General features: G+C 39.2%; 1 protein-coding gene across 1 annotated transcript in view; it reads right to left on the bottom strand.

Moving 5' to 3' along the window:
- Window positions 1–15,189, bottom strand: part of VIPR2 (vasoactive intestinal peptide receptor 2) — an 84,852-nt gene that overhangs the window by 59,547 nt on the left and 10,116 nt on the right. The window contains exons 3-4 of the mRNA XM_048837639.2: window positions 8,781–8,888; window positions 4,136–4,233 (exon numbers count right to left, since the gene is read on the bottom strand). Of these exons, the coding sequence (XP_048693596.1) occupies window positions 4,136–4,233; window positions 8,781–8,888 (206 nt within the window). The remainder of the gene's footprint in view (window positions 1–4,135; window positions 4,234–8,780; window positions 8,889–15,189) is intronic.

Here is a 15,189-nt window from a genome sequence, read left to right as displayed (position 1 = left end):
AGGGATTCCCCACCAATGGGTACAGTTCTCTAGCTGTCCCTCTTTAGGGACTGGTATGGGGGCCCAGGCCCGGACGCATCCTTTCCAGCAGGCTCCAGTCCAGGGCCCAATGGCAGGCAGCTAAGCCCTGCAGCCTATGATGCTATGCAGCTGCCTCCTTGGATCACTACCTATCAGTCCCCTCTCTCCCCACAAGATAAAGTACTAATGTACAATGATAAAGGCTCTAACCTTTAGAGAGTCACAGGTCCTTCTTTGTAGGCTTGGACATGTCGCTATAGTCAGGCCTCAAGCAGCAAGTGCTCCTTCCCAGGAGCTCAGAGGGCAGGTCAGCTTCTTCCCCCTGTCTGCCTAATACTGAGCTACTCTGCTCCTCTTTTTAAGCTCCTCCTCCAGCCAGTGCAGGCTTTGCAGGTAGAGTGGGGTGAGGTCGCCTGGGCCCCGAGTAGTTCTTTAACCCCTTCCTTTCCAGTGTGGGCTTTGTTACAACCCATCACAGGTCCTCTTTGGACTTTTTGCCGAAATTTGGGCCCAGATCCAGCTAAACTATGCTGACTTCCACCAGCTAAGGATGTGACCCTTTGATAGTACTGTAACTCTGTACTGAGGCCTCACTTCAAGGAAGCATCCTGATTCAGGAAAGCACTTCAAACACATAGCTAAGTCTCACTGACTTCAGTGACACTGAAGTACATATTTAAGTGCTTTCCTGAACAGAGATGGATTTAATCATGTGTTTTCCTGAAGTGGGCGCTAACATCGCAAAATTTCTAAGGAAAGCTTCAACAAAGAGACTTTCATATTTCTTCCTCTACTTTGAAACTATAAATAAAATAAAATGTTAAGAATTAAAAGAACTAACTATTCTTATTTGAATGTACTGTCTATTTGCAAAGGAAATAGCTACTTTCTACTGACCCAGAACTAGTGAATTTAACTTTATTTTTGATACTAGATAACACTGAACAGATTGTCCAATTTCTTGTCAGGAAGGAATTTTCTGTCGTGTCACATTAGTATGGTCAATTTATTTTCTGGCAATGAAGTGCCCAGAACTGAACTCAATATTGCAGGGTCAGCCATGCCAGCACTATGAGGAAAGAGGAATTGGTGCCTCCCTGCTCTATGATATTATGGCACCTCAGATGCAGCCCAAACTTGCATTATCTCAGTTTCCATGATACACTATCCACTCGAGCCAGTTAGAAAGGGGTAACACCACAAAACATCTTGTAGTAACAGTGGGCAGCTAAGTATCTCCCTTCTACTTCCATCTTCTGGATTTTACCCTAGATGCTTTATTGTTGTTTGCCTTATTCCAGGTTGATTCATATTTTGTTAATTCTGCCCACATTTCCAACCTCTCTAGTTTCTCCTGCACTATTATTTGCAAATTTAATTAACTTAAGTTTCACACTCTGCACTCCAGATCATTAGCAACAATGTTAAATAAGAACAGGTCTATTCAAATACTAATTCCTTCATCTGCCACCAGGACTGCTACAATGTATCCCTTTTTATTTATTGGCCTTTGGTTGGTTTTCAATCCAGGTGACAATGTTTGGGTACATGACAGTTTGGTGGTTGTAAAAATGGCTCTCTGAAACAGTAAAGCACTTTCAATTTTCCAAATATTCAGATGATTCCAATATCTCAGAATAACCATCTGCATACAAAATGGGAGAATAAAATGTTCCAGTCCATTTCTTTGTCAACTATTTTTTAGTTATTTATGTGTCTGGACTTTTTAATGCATTAATGAGCCACACTAATTCATGATATTTGCAAAACTCTTCATATACATAAACGAATAAAAAAAGTTCTTTAAAATGGAAAAAAACTTAGAGACTACAGATTGCAGTTATGTGCATATATGAGATATGGAACTGTTACGTACTCACTGGCTTTTGACAGTCTTAACTGAGAAAGAGCAGAAGTGAACTAATTATAGTTTTCCAAACACGTTGTATTTTCATGGAGCACAGTGATTACTGTTAACACACATACGTATACGGAGTGGTATTGTTTTCTTTCTTTTAGTGTCTAAAAAGAATCTGGAATCCCTATATTATTTTGAAGGAAACTCAAGTTTTTCATATTTACAATAACTTTGGTTCTCTGTCCAGCATGTACTTGTTACAACACACGAAATGAGACAGGAAAAAGATCAGGAGGGAGTTTCTGGCAACCATTCTACCCTTGTGTGTGTTTGTGCAAGCACACACACAGTGATGGGGAGGAGGGAATGGGGGTAGGCTGGGATAATACGCCTGCTGCTCTGGACAGGGTCCTGAAAGAGGTCAGCTGGAAATTTCATGCACTCCTTTGGGGATCAGGCTCTTCACTGACTCCTCCAACCTATTTCACCCTGAATAGGTCTACCACTTAGACACTGACTATGACTTCTTTAGCTTGGATTTCATCAGATCTGGCAGACAAGGCAATGAGTCATAACAGGCATATCAGACATGTCTACAGCTGACTGCATCTGTTGCTGGCAATCCTGGCAGGAAAGAGCAAACTGCTGGCAGTGACAGCTGAGTCAAGGTGGGTATCTATCTATCTGACAGATTTCTTTAGTGCCCACCACCGAAGTCATTAAGCACCTGGAAGAAGTAGGACATATTCCTTCTTGAAGAATAGGCATCAACTTTATCATTGCATGGGAGGTACATAGGAGGAGCCCATCTCTCCATGTGTGAATGGGAATTTGACTGATGGTGGAATCCTGCATTTGCAAGTGAAGTCTTGCTCTGGTGTGATACTACAGAACTACTAGAAAACCAGGAACATTTCTCACAAATAAACAAAGATTGTGAAAAACGTATGCCCTTTTCTTGTTGAAAAATTTCAATGTTAGCTAAGTGTTCTAATCTGCAGGTGATGCAGGAAGACCTGGTAGCTCTCCTCAAAAGACATATAAGGGCAAGAAATGGTAGAGGCAAACTGAGAGGATTACATTTTAACACTTGCTAGGATCATTTGTTCTATATCTGACAGCCTTTGGTCCACATTCTGATGTACCTTATAAACTGATGTAAAACCAGAGTAATTCCCATGAAGACAAAAGAGCTAAATGTTCATTCTACCTATTTACTGTATTTAAATGTACTGTACAGATCAAATGATATATACAATCATATTAAACTAAAGGAATATTAGTTTGTATTATAAATACACAAAATACTTAAAACATTAGTAGTATGCAACAGTAGCAGAAATTTTATAGTACAGTGACTGATAATGGCATCACAGTGCCTAGCACACTGGGTTCCTGATCCACTACTGGGGCTACTAGGCATTACAGTAATCCAAATAATAAATAATAATGATGATAATAAAAATAATCATTAGTTTTTTATCATTATAGTTTATGAACCCTACACCTCTGCTCTTAGGGTATGTCTACACTTCGAGCTGGAGATGTGATTCCCATCTCAAGGAGACATTCTTGCCCTAGCTTTCATCAAGCTAGCATGCTAAAAGTAGAGTGTAGTCACAGTGGCGGGATAGGCCCTGACTACACGCTTAGGGTCTCATACGGGTATGTACTCAGGTGGCTAGCCCCTTCCATGGCTTGTGCTGTCATGGATACATTCTATTTTTCATTGAACGAGCACAAGTATGTTTCCTCAACCTGAGAATCAGACCCCCAGCTCAAAGTGTAGACATACCTTCAGCTTAGATGAGAATTTCAACTCAAATAAAAGATTTTCTATACTCTCAAACATGCGTACACAATTCCTGTAGATTTCAGAGTAATATGCATGTATTTGGGAGCAGAATTTGGCCCTATAGTTTCAAGCAGAGAAAGGTATAACACAATCCAAAAGGCTGGAAGTTGAAGCTAGGCAATTTCAGTACATAAGATGTACATTTTTAATGGTGAATGTAATTAACCATTGGAACAGTTTACCAAGGGTTGTGCTGGCTTCTCCATCACTGACAATTTTAAAATCAAGATTGGGATTTTTTTTAAAAGATATGCTTGAGGTATTATTTTGGGGAAGCTCTATGGTATGTGTTATAACAGGAGGTCAGACTAGATGATCACAATGGTCCCTTCTGGCCTTGGAATCTATGAAACTCTTTTGAACATCTGCATCTGAATGAACAGAATAATTATTTTTCTTACCTTACTGTCATCATCACTGTCATAATAACCACAAGCGCTTATGTAATCTGGAAATATCTCTGACCATCCGTCACTTGTACAATTTTTGCTAATATTTCCTGTAAAACAAAAGTCACAAATTTTTCCACATAGATTTAAAAGCTTCCTAACCAACAGGCCTTAAAGCCAAGCTTCATAAAAACTGTGCCTTCTTGTGGAAACCACTCCATTAACATGCTTTATGCTCCAGCACTGTCATTAAGCAATCCCACATATTTCCATTCATGTGCACTTATTGTTTTAACATTTATTCTTGGCTCTGAGTCATACCAAATATCTTTGCTATGCTAAAGAAACATACATACAAAATTGTAATGCTATGCCTCCTACTTTCAATCATGGAGTGTTTGAACAGAAACAGCCTGAAAGATTTTGTAGTTTTGTTAAAATTACTCTGAAGGGAGTTTATTATCTTCCACTTTTAGAGAGAATTATTTGTAGTTAAAATAGTTTGCCGGACAAGTAATTTGAATGAAAATGGCTCTATACAAACCTTGATTACTCTAAACTATTATTTAAGATCTTCTGAGCAGGTGATATTAAGTGTTCTACTAAAAGAGTTATTGAAGTCCTTGGATACTACAGTGGTGAATTTCTACGCAGACAGATGAACATGCATCTGGTTTATAGCAAATTCTGATTTAGCACGTAATGCATTTTAAAGGCCCTCTCAAATTATGCGCACAGAGGCAGGGAGCAGGGAAAATATCACAATACAGGCAAACTTCAGGGACTTCCATCTATCCTCCACACCCATAATTCAATGGGGGGACCAAAGGGGAATCTTTTTGTTTTAACTATGAGTCAGCAGTGTGCCCTTGTTGCTAAGAAGGTATGAGTCAACAATGTGCCCTTCTTGCCAAGAAGGCTAACAGCATATTGGGCTGCATTAGTAGGAGCATTGCTAGCAGATCAAGGGAAGTGATTATTCCCTTCTATTCGGCACTGGTGAGGCCACATCTGGAGTATTGCATCCAGTTTTGGGCCCCCTTCTACAGAAAGGATGTAGACAAATTGAAGAGTCCAGCAGAAGGCAATGAAAATTATTAGGGGGCTGGGGCACATGACTTATGAGGATAGGCTTATTTAGTCTGGGCTTATTTAGTCTGCAGAAGAGAAGAGTGAGGTGGGATTTGATAGCAGCCTTCAACTACCTAAAGGGGGGTTCCAAAGAAGATGGAGCTAGGCTCTTCTCAGTGATGGCATATGACAGAATGAGGAGCAATGGTCTCAAGCTGCAGTGGGAAAGGTCTAAAACTATTTCACTAGGAGAGTGGTGAAGCACTCAAATGTGTTACTTAGGGAGGTGGTGGAATCTCCATCCTTAGAGGTTTTTAAGGCCTGGCTTGACAAAGCCCTGGCTGGGATGATTTAGTTGGGGTTGGTCCTGCTTTGAGCAGGGGGTTGGACTAGATGAACTTCTGAGGTCTCTTCCAACCCTAATCTTCTATGATTCTATGAACTCAAGCATGAAAGGTCATCTGGCCTCTGTCAACTATAAATTGGTCAAAGTGGCCCTCTTATCTGTGATAAACTAGGAGCCCACACTTTGAAGCAATATGGTCAATAGCACATGGGGGAGACTTACCAACTAAGAAGATAAAAGTTATTCCTATGAGGTGTATGCACATTATTCATGATGCAATACGTTACATAGGTTCAGACAGGAGAGGTGAGGTTCAATTCAGATAAGCATACAGGCTTTTGGAAGCTTATCTCAACTTCTGAGTCTGCAACATTGGGCAGGAATTTTGTGAGGACAGGCTTTCTTTTACAACTCCGATCAGTTTTAGGAGGCCCTGTGTCATGTGAAGTGCCATCTTTTGGGAAAAAATTCAAAATAGAGGTTCAGAGCAATTGTAGTGATTAAACATCTCATGGCACTTTTTGTAGAAGTAGAGGGGTTACAGTAACTTGTCCAAATTAATGTTTAGGAAATTACATTCTGACCCCTTAAATTCAGCCTCTAGTTTCAATTGTATACAGTATTATCTTTACTCAGTGTTGTTTTGTATAGTGTTGCTATGAGCTGTTGAGCAATAATCACTCAAAAAGAGGCTGCATTTCACGGATGGAGAAAAGAATTACTGTGTATATGCAAAAAGAAAAGGAGTACTTGTGGCACCTTAGAGACTAACCAATTAGTCTCTAAGGTGCCACAAGTACTCCTTTTCTTTTTGCGAATACAGACTAACACGGCTGTTACTCTGAAACCTGTGTATATGCAGTATACCTAATGATTTCCCATTTCCCGTCAACTGGATTTGTCTGAATGATAGATTTGAGCTAGAAGATCTTGATCACCTTTTACACATTCTAGAACTCTTTGTTTCCTTTTGTGAGTTTGGGTAAGGAACAATATTATAACTTTTGCTTATCACTATGAATGTAACTGTGCTAGGAGAAATTGCCTCCTTCTCAGAATTCTCAATTTATGCTTATTCTAATTTATACTTAATTTGTGCAACTGATGACCCATCTTTACTCCTCAATCCCATGAACAGGTGCCAGATAGATTAGGTTTTCCTACTACAAGTGTGTTTTTGGAAGAGCCACAACTGAAACCACTGAAAAGCTATTTTCAGAGTTGTGGAATTTTGGTACAATGGAAGTTCTTGGAAGTTCTTGATATCCAACAGAAAAGCTTAAAGTTACAGGGATATGCTGTATGAAAAGAATCTTTTCCACAGACCTATTTCCTTGCTGATTCTGCCATTCTCTAAAGCCTAATACTGGCTAATACGGTCCAATGACTAGAACACCAAATTAAGACACTAGGACCTGGGTTCGATTCCTGGTTCGGTGATTTACAATGTGAACCTGGGACAGTTATATAACTTCATGCCACAGCTTCCCTACCAGAAAAATGGGAAAATAATACTTACCCACCTTGAAAAACATTTTGAGATCTACATGTGACAATCTACTTGTAAGCATTATGTAATATTATAAATTGCACTGACCAGCTGTGCTGCAGAATTAAAGCACTCTGGATAGATGTGACACTGGATATTACCAGCTAAACTAGGCCCCCTAGCAACCTGGCTAAGAGATTAAGCTGGGTCTTTCAGGTTGTGGTAAAAAACAACATGAAGGTGATTATAATCCCATGTAATTCCCACCACTGTTAATTTATCTAAATTATGTAGTATTGTTGCATGCATTTTTAAGTGCCCATCACCAGAGGATAGGGGAGCTCTTCCCACAAACAAATGGGAAATGCCCATAGGCACAGAGACAGTGACTAGCTTCTAAAAGAGCTGCATCTGGGTGGCTGTCATAAATATAAAGGGAAGGGTAAACCCCTTTGAAATCCCTCCTGGCCAGGGGAAAGCTCCTCTCACCTGTAAAGGGTTAAGAAGCTAAAGGTAACCTCGCTGGCACCTGACCAAAATGACCAATGAGGAGACAAGATACTTTCAAAAGCTGGGAGGAGGGAGAGAAACAAAGGGTCTGTGTGTCTGTCTATATTCTGTCTTTGCCGGGGATAGACCAGGAATGGAGTCTTAGAACTTTTAGTAAGTAATCTAGCTAGGTATGTGTTAGATTATGATTTCTTTAAATGGCTGAGAAAAGAACTGTGCTGAATAGAATAACTATTTCTGTCTGTGTATCTTTTTTGTAACTTAAGGTTTTGCCTAGAGGGGTTCTCTATGTTTTGAATCTAATTACCCTGTAAGGTATCTACCATCCTGATTTTACAGGGGGGATTTCTTTATTTCTATTTACTTCTATTTTTATTAAAAGTCTTCTTGTAAGAAAACTGAATGCTTTTTCATTGTTCTCAGATCCAAGGGTTTGGGTCTGTGGTCACCTATGCAAATTGGTGAGGCTTTTTTATCCAACATTTCCCAGGAAAGGGGGGGTGCAAGTGTTGGGAGGATTGTTCATTGTTCTTAAGATCCAAGGGTCTGGGTCTGTAGTCACCTAGGCAAATTGGTGAGGCTTTTTACCAAACCTTGTCCAGGAAGTGGGGTGCAAGGTTTTGGGAAGTATTTTGGAGGAAAAGACGTGTCCAAACAGCTCTTCCCCAGTAACCAGTATTAGTTTGGTGGTGGTAGTGGCCAATCCAAGGACAAAGGGTGGAATATTTTGTACCTTGGGGAAGTTTTGACCTAATCTGGTAAAGATAAGCTTAGGAGGTTTTTCATGCAGGTCCCCACATCTGTACCCTAGAGTTCAGAGTGGGGGAGGAACCTTGACAGTGGCGATCATGACTGAGGTAGTCAAGTCAAACACAGCAGGGCCCTCAAGCTTGATCAGTGTCAATGTATGAGAACATCGACTGAAATCTGAAGTTCTGGAAACAATAAATGCCATTTGGGTAATCAGTACAATTTGTTTAGTACTGTTATGATGCCATCTCATACTTTCTTATTGGCGCCATTGAGAAGGCTCATTCTTCTCTCTCTAAAAATAAGACAATATCCTAAACTCCAAATACATGCTTTTACAATTTACTGTACATAAGCAAATTTGCAATAGACATAGAGTAAATTTCACCCAACTGAATGGTTTCAGGTGAACCTTGCAGTGCGTGAGGTTATTCTTTAAAAAAAAAATAAGGCCATAAAATAAATACATAAAATAACTTAAAACAAAATACCTGGTTTGCTGAAAAAGTGGCTAAATACTTTTGGACAAGGGACAGTGATAGTCTCTCCAATTTCAGCAGGGCGCCAGCAAGTAAGGTTATCCCAAACTCCAACACATCCTGTGAATGATAATGAAAGTTGCAGTCCTGAATCCATCAAACTGAAATGAACATCTGGAAATAAATCTTGGTCATCTTATTCCTACTTAAGCCAATGGGAGTTTTGAAGGAGTAATTAAAGAAGGATTTGACCCTTTAAGGAAAACTGCTAAGACAATATTTACTAGGAGAATGGTAAAAGGTTTTAAAATAAGAGCCCACTGATTAGCCAGTCACTTTGCAAATCAGTGCCCTTGTTCTGGAAATGCATTTGTTATGAAGTCTACCGCACAAATAATGTCATCTTGATGTGATCATCCTGAAGGAATCATCTGTAAGTAATGAAGATAACGAAGATTAATGAGTAATTTCTGGGGGTTCATATGCATTAGTAGCAACACTAAATTTTAGAATCCCATTAAAATGTGCTTAATTAAAGCTAAATAGGACAGGTGCTTCTATAGCAATACATACAACATCCAAAAAAGGAGTTCATTGCACTAAGCAATAGGATAATTAATTATTTGAGTCCATTCTGATTGATGTATTTTCAAAGCAGTGTTCAGGAGTTACAAAATCAACTTTCCTTACCGAAAAAAATTGGTTTTGGGCAAAGAACTCCTCCTCCCACAGATGCATTACCAGGGCATTTGATTCTAACTTTCAGAATGACAGATAAAGTACAAGGACCTGATCCTGCAAAGACATATGGGTGTGCTGAACTTTATGGAACCTGGGCACAATCCAATGCCTTGTCCTTCCAATGACCATATTGGGCACTGGATCAAGCCCTGTGAATATTCAGTGGAACTAATCATAGTGCATAGTGCTAAACATGCACATAATTTCTTGCGGGATCAGGGCCCAAGTAAGCAGCCAAAATAATTAAACATTATTTTTATCAGGATTTATAAAAACATCCATTGGTGTATGTGCAAGATTCTGGGCAGTTACATCAATAAAACATTTAAAAAAATGTATATTGTGTTGCCAACAACTGGCAGAAACAATAGACTACCTGCAAATTAAATGTACAGTAAATGTAATGGAGAGAGCATTCAACAATACCCTATCCTACTCAATACTTCTTACATCTTTTGGTAAAGGATGATGGAAAATGTGTTCCTTTCAGCAGAGAGCATAAAAGGTCAAGCTGATTCAGAAACTGCTCACATCTTAGGACTGCTCTGCTAAAATGTTGATGGTCTTAAATACACACTGTAGATTTAATGTGGGTCAGTGGTGTTACACTTTTTAAATTCTAGAAAAAATATCAAAAATAAAAATGGGATCAGTAGAAAATAATTATTTTATCCATTTCATTTCACCATGACACAGCAAAGGCTAAGCGCCATCTTTTGTTAAACATGTCAGCTGTGCTACCTGTCACTGGTTTTACTCATTTGGAGATAACACCATCAACACAAGGTAACATCAGTGTTCCAGCACTGGTTATTTTTTAATTAATGAAGAGATTATGAGCAGATCTGTGGTACAAAAGAATACATTTAGTAATTTTCTATTTGATAAATCTACAGTACAAAATGACACAATGTACATTCCAACAGGGGTGGAATAGTGGGGGTCCTGAGAACCACTGAACCAAACTGTAAACCCTGGATATGATAAAAACCACTTCAAGCCAGAGGGTGCAGCAGCATCCCCAGCACTCCTAGTTCCAGCACCTATGCATTCTAAAATCTTCTGCTATAACCAACCTACATTGCTTCACATTGTAAGGCCAAGCCAGCACCGGAATGGAAAAACTTTACAAAAAATGGAAGAGCTTCAAAGTGATGTCTTGGCATTTCTTTAAAGAAGTAAAAGGAGCAGGTTGGGGTGGTGGCTCCCTAAAGCGATCTGCTGTCTAGAAACCACTAGATGGCACTTAACAATTGGATTATAGCAGAGAGTGCCAATTCAAACAAAGTCTTAAAGAACTCTGGGAGGAGGGGTGTTTAATACTTTTAGTAAAGGACTTGTGTACAATAAACAAGATAAAATGAAAGACATCTGAAAATGAGCCAATAGGTTGTCAGCTAGGCCATGGTTTGTTTTTAAAGTTTGGGAAGCAGTCAGATTTTGTACTTGATTTCCACTCACATGGTAAGACCATACATTGAAGAGGCCTCAGTGCCTATGGGCAATGTTTTTCCAGTCCAAGGCTCTGAATGCAATACTATGCAGTATAGCGTTCATGGCAGTTTTCAAACATATGGACAGAAATTCTTTCTGCATCTTTTTATATGTAAATGAGAATGAGAGGAAAAGAAAGAAGGACAAAGAAATTACAGGCTTAGGAACAAAGCAAGTTTAGAGTAAGCTCACTTAATGCTAATGACAAGAAGGTGACCACAGCCATAATAGCCAAAAAATCAATATTGAAGAGCCCATTCAGCAACACTACAGTGCATACAGTTCATAAACTAGTGAACTCCCAAATCAGATGTGTGCATACCACCAGAATGCCCATCTCAGAAGTATAGACACAGTTCTGGCAGGCATTTTAATGCCAAGGTGAGTGAATCATGTAACAAGCTGTAACATTTCTTACCTCAGCATAGAGCACACTATTGGTGCATAACAAATAATAAGAATGAGAATTTACCTACAGCTGAGCAGTGCTCAAAAAGGTGCAAAGTTATTTCCAGCTTTCCTGAACCTTTTTAGTCTGATCCTTACAACCAAAAGCCTTAACAAAAGCGAAGGGACAAATATATAACCAAAAATAGGAAATGCTTTTTGAGAAAGTAAGATCTGACCCATGCATCTGAATGATCCCTAAATATACCTCTATGGTATGTGTGTTCTGAATTGACACCTCAAAGAGATTTTACATGTTGCTCAGTTAGAAGGATGATGCTAGATTCTATAAAGGAATCAGTTAGGAACAAGAGTCAAAACCCCTCCCTCCTTTTCCAGCATAATTTAAACATAACTAGTCATGCATTTCTATTGACCTGCTTTTCTTCATGGCTATAGGCTGACGTCACATCCTCTTTTTTTCTACTAAAACTGCTCACTTATTGTTGCTCTTTCTTAATTACCTTTATGATCTGAGGTTTAGAGCAAGGCTGATGATGAGATTTTCTTAATGTAGGAAGGCATTTCAGAGGACTTTTCATTTTCATTCCACCCTTCTTATATTACCACATTTACCTTAAATGCCGGTGAAAAAATGCCCCAGCAGTCTATTGTTTGAACTGTATATATGAAGTAAACTATTACAGAAGAAGAGGGCATAAAACAGGACTTTGGAAGTAGGAAAATCACAAGGAAGACAATGATAAAAATATAGCACAAGCCCCCTCCCAGATATAAAGGTGTCTGCACCCTTCAGCAGTCAAGGTCACAACTGATTAAGTCCTGGAAAATTCTAGCTCTGTTATAGAGGAGCACATTCTTAGAGCTCCCTTTGAAAGTACTGGGGCCATATTGTGCTATTTGGTGTTAAGTGGAAATGTGATCAGTGGAAAAACCTGCTTAAAAATGGATAATGCAAGAGGTTTCCAACTGCTAATTTTCCATCAGTCAGCTTTCAGTTTAAGACTAAATTTCCCAAGATGCCTTTCACTTAAGTCTCATTTCCCACCAAAATCAGATGCAAGCCTCTTGAAAGGGTCATATTTCGGATGTCCTATTCTGCCCTCAAACAACCATGCACAGCTCCCACAAAAGCTCTTACATATCGTGATGATGGGCAGAGCACGAGGAAGAAAACAGAATAAGACTAGCAGTGAATTAAGCCTCATAAAGAGACAAACTTTCTTGCCAGGTGCGTATACTCAGACCCACAATGATTAAATATTTAAAAAAAAATGTTTAAAAATATTTTAAAAACACCTACAAGGTTTAGTGTGTGGTTTCCACAGCTGGAGAAAATACAGTTTGAATTATGCTCAAGCATAACTGCTTGTACACCTTTGTACTTCCCAGCCATATTAGATCCATTGTCATAGGCTTGACCAATGCAGCCTTGACAATCTAACTTAAAAACTTTTAGAATTGCTAGTACTCAAGCAGCAATTTCTCTTCCAGTTTTTCTCATGAAATTATCAAACAAAATAAACCTTTCTTCAACTGAAAATTTTGAGCTGTCTACAATCTTAACATATTGAACAATCGTAGTCTGTTCCTTGTGAGGACAATCTGGTGTGGCATCAACAATGATTGAAAAATACTTGGCATTTCAAATTTCACCAAGAATTGTTGTTTGTACGAATGACACACATAGCTCAATAAACTTGTTTTGTATGCATGTGGAGAGATAATGGACTTGCATGTGCTTTTGACTCTCTTGTGATTCTCAAACACGTTTAACATGCTCTGATAAAAGTGGGTCATATTTGCTGAGGAGCTCAACTATGCCTAGGAAGTTTCCATTTGCACGATCACCAGTACATTGACTGGAACCAAAGAAAGCCAATCCCCACTCAGAAAGAAAAAGGATGACATTCAGGATGCGCTTAAGAAGTTTTTTCCAGTTATTAGCTTTTGTAGAGAGTTCAATCAAGAGTAAATTCTCAACTGAACTTTCAGCTGATGCTGCCCTACTGCCTGATTTCCATGAAACATAGTTTTCTTTGTGTGACGTAGAACTCTCATGTGATGGTATTCGGTCTTTCAACTTTCTCCAACCTCTGTTGATGCTCCATCCTGACTGATCAAAGAGAACTGATGCATTTACAGCACTTTTGTTCAAAATGTAGCAGAGTGCACAGTACAGAGATTGTTTTTCCGTACTCCAGCATAACCAGTCTTTTGTGTAGGTCTCACCATTTGGAAGAGTTTTTGTCAGCAGACGAGTAGGGAAAGCATGTATATCAGCATCTCATGGAATTTTACTTGGAATTTCAACACAACTAATTTGAAGAAAAGATTGCATTTAGGCAGCATTGCTCTTGCCACTAATTCCAATGTCAGTCACAGTCAAACCTGTAGTACTCATGACTTACTCTTGCTGTGTAAGATCTACATCTTCCTGTTGTTGCTGAGTTTTTTGTTCATACACAGGCTCTTCTGCTGCATCTGTTACTGTTGGCACATCTCCTTCTTGACTACTGTCCTCAAGTTCAAGTATTGGCACTGAAATATCACCTGTTGCAGTTGTGGAGTTTTCATTATCTGTAGCATCGTTTGCTGGGTAAGGTGTGTTTTCCAGTGGTTTGAGAAATGAAGTTATTGGCTTTGAGCTCTTAGCTGCTGTTATTCACAGTTGAAATATTCTGCTGTAAATAAGTAGCTTATCTACACTTGAAATTTTCTACTGTAAACATGTACACAAATGCTGAAAAGACTTAAAACGAAGGAATACTAATTAAGAACACAACATGAAACAGTCAGACAGGTTATTATCCTTATCACTGAATCAAAACTCAAGCATTCAAAGTATAATATAACAGGCTGAGCTGAAGACAAAGGGATGACATATATATATATATATATATAGTAAACACAGACACGGATACAGAGGGATAATGTTAAAAATTTAAAATGTGTGTCCTCACAAAACTCACTATACAAGATCATCCTCACAAATTTTCACCTTGAATCTGGGCCTATAGACTACAAAAGCCTATGATGATGGCCAAGCTACCAAGCTAGGGTTCAACCAACCAACCAGTCACCTCTTTTAGCTACCATATGAAGATAATAATGAGGAATTCTCATACATAAATAATTCTTTAGTCAACTAGACATAAAACTATAAAGACACTAAAATGTAAGACTTCTCTACCTTTCAACATGCACTTGATCCAGCACCAGCCACTAGTAGTGGTTTGTCACTTCCACCCTGGGCCCCAACCACCCTAAGGATGGCCCTGGCCCTGGGGCCTGGAATTTCAGGCCTGCACGGGATCCTTGTTATTTGCATAAACTGTGGATTTGTTCAAAGGTAGCATTTATAGAATTTATACAGTGTTCGACTAAGAGAGGGCATGGTCCACAATATTGATTTGTTGATCCATGAAGACCACAGGATCTTCCTGGACTCCACAACCAAAGATTATGGGTATAACGCAAAAATTACTGGCAGGTGCTTTGTATGGCCTGTGTTATGCAGGCGGTCAGACTAGACAATTGTAATGGTCCTTTCTGACCTACCAAAAACAAAATCATGACTCTATATTTCTTCTCCCTTTCACTGTTGATACACTTCCAGGCAAAAGGAGAGGCTGCCTCTCCCAGAGGGAATGAAGGCCTACCCTAAGCAATCTCATCACTTGTATGGCAATCAGATTGTGGAGAATTGTGCCCAGGGACTCGGGGATCAATCCTATGCCCATTCATGTCAGTGGAAAAATTCCCACTGACTTCAGTA

Source organism: Caretta caretta, chromosome 2, assembly GCF_965140235.1.
Source record: "Caretta caretta isolate rCarCar2 chromosome 2, rCarCar1.hap1, whole genome shotgun sequence".
NCBI lineage: Eukaryota > Metazoa > Chordata > Testudines > Cheloniidae > Caretta > Caretta caretta.
Note: the sequence above shows the minus strand (reverse complement) of the source record. Positions and strands in the feature narration are given on the sequence as shown.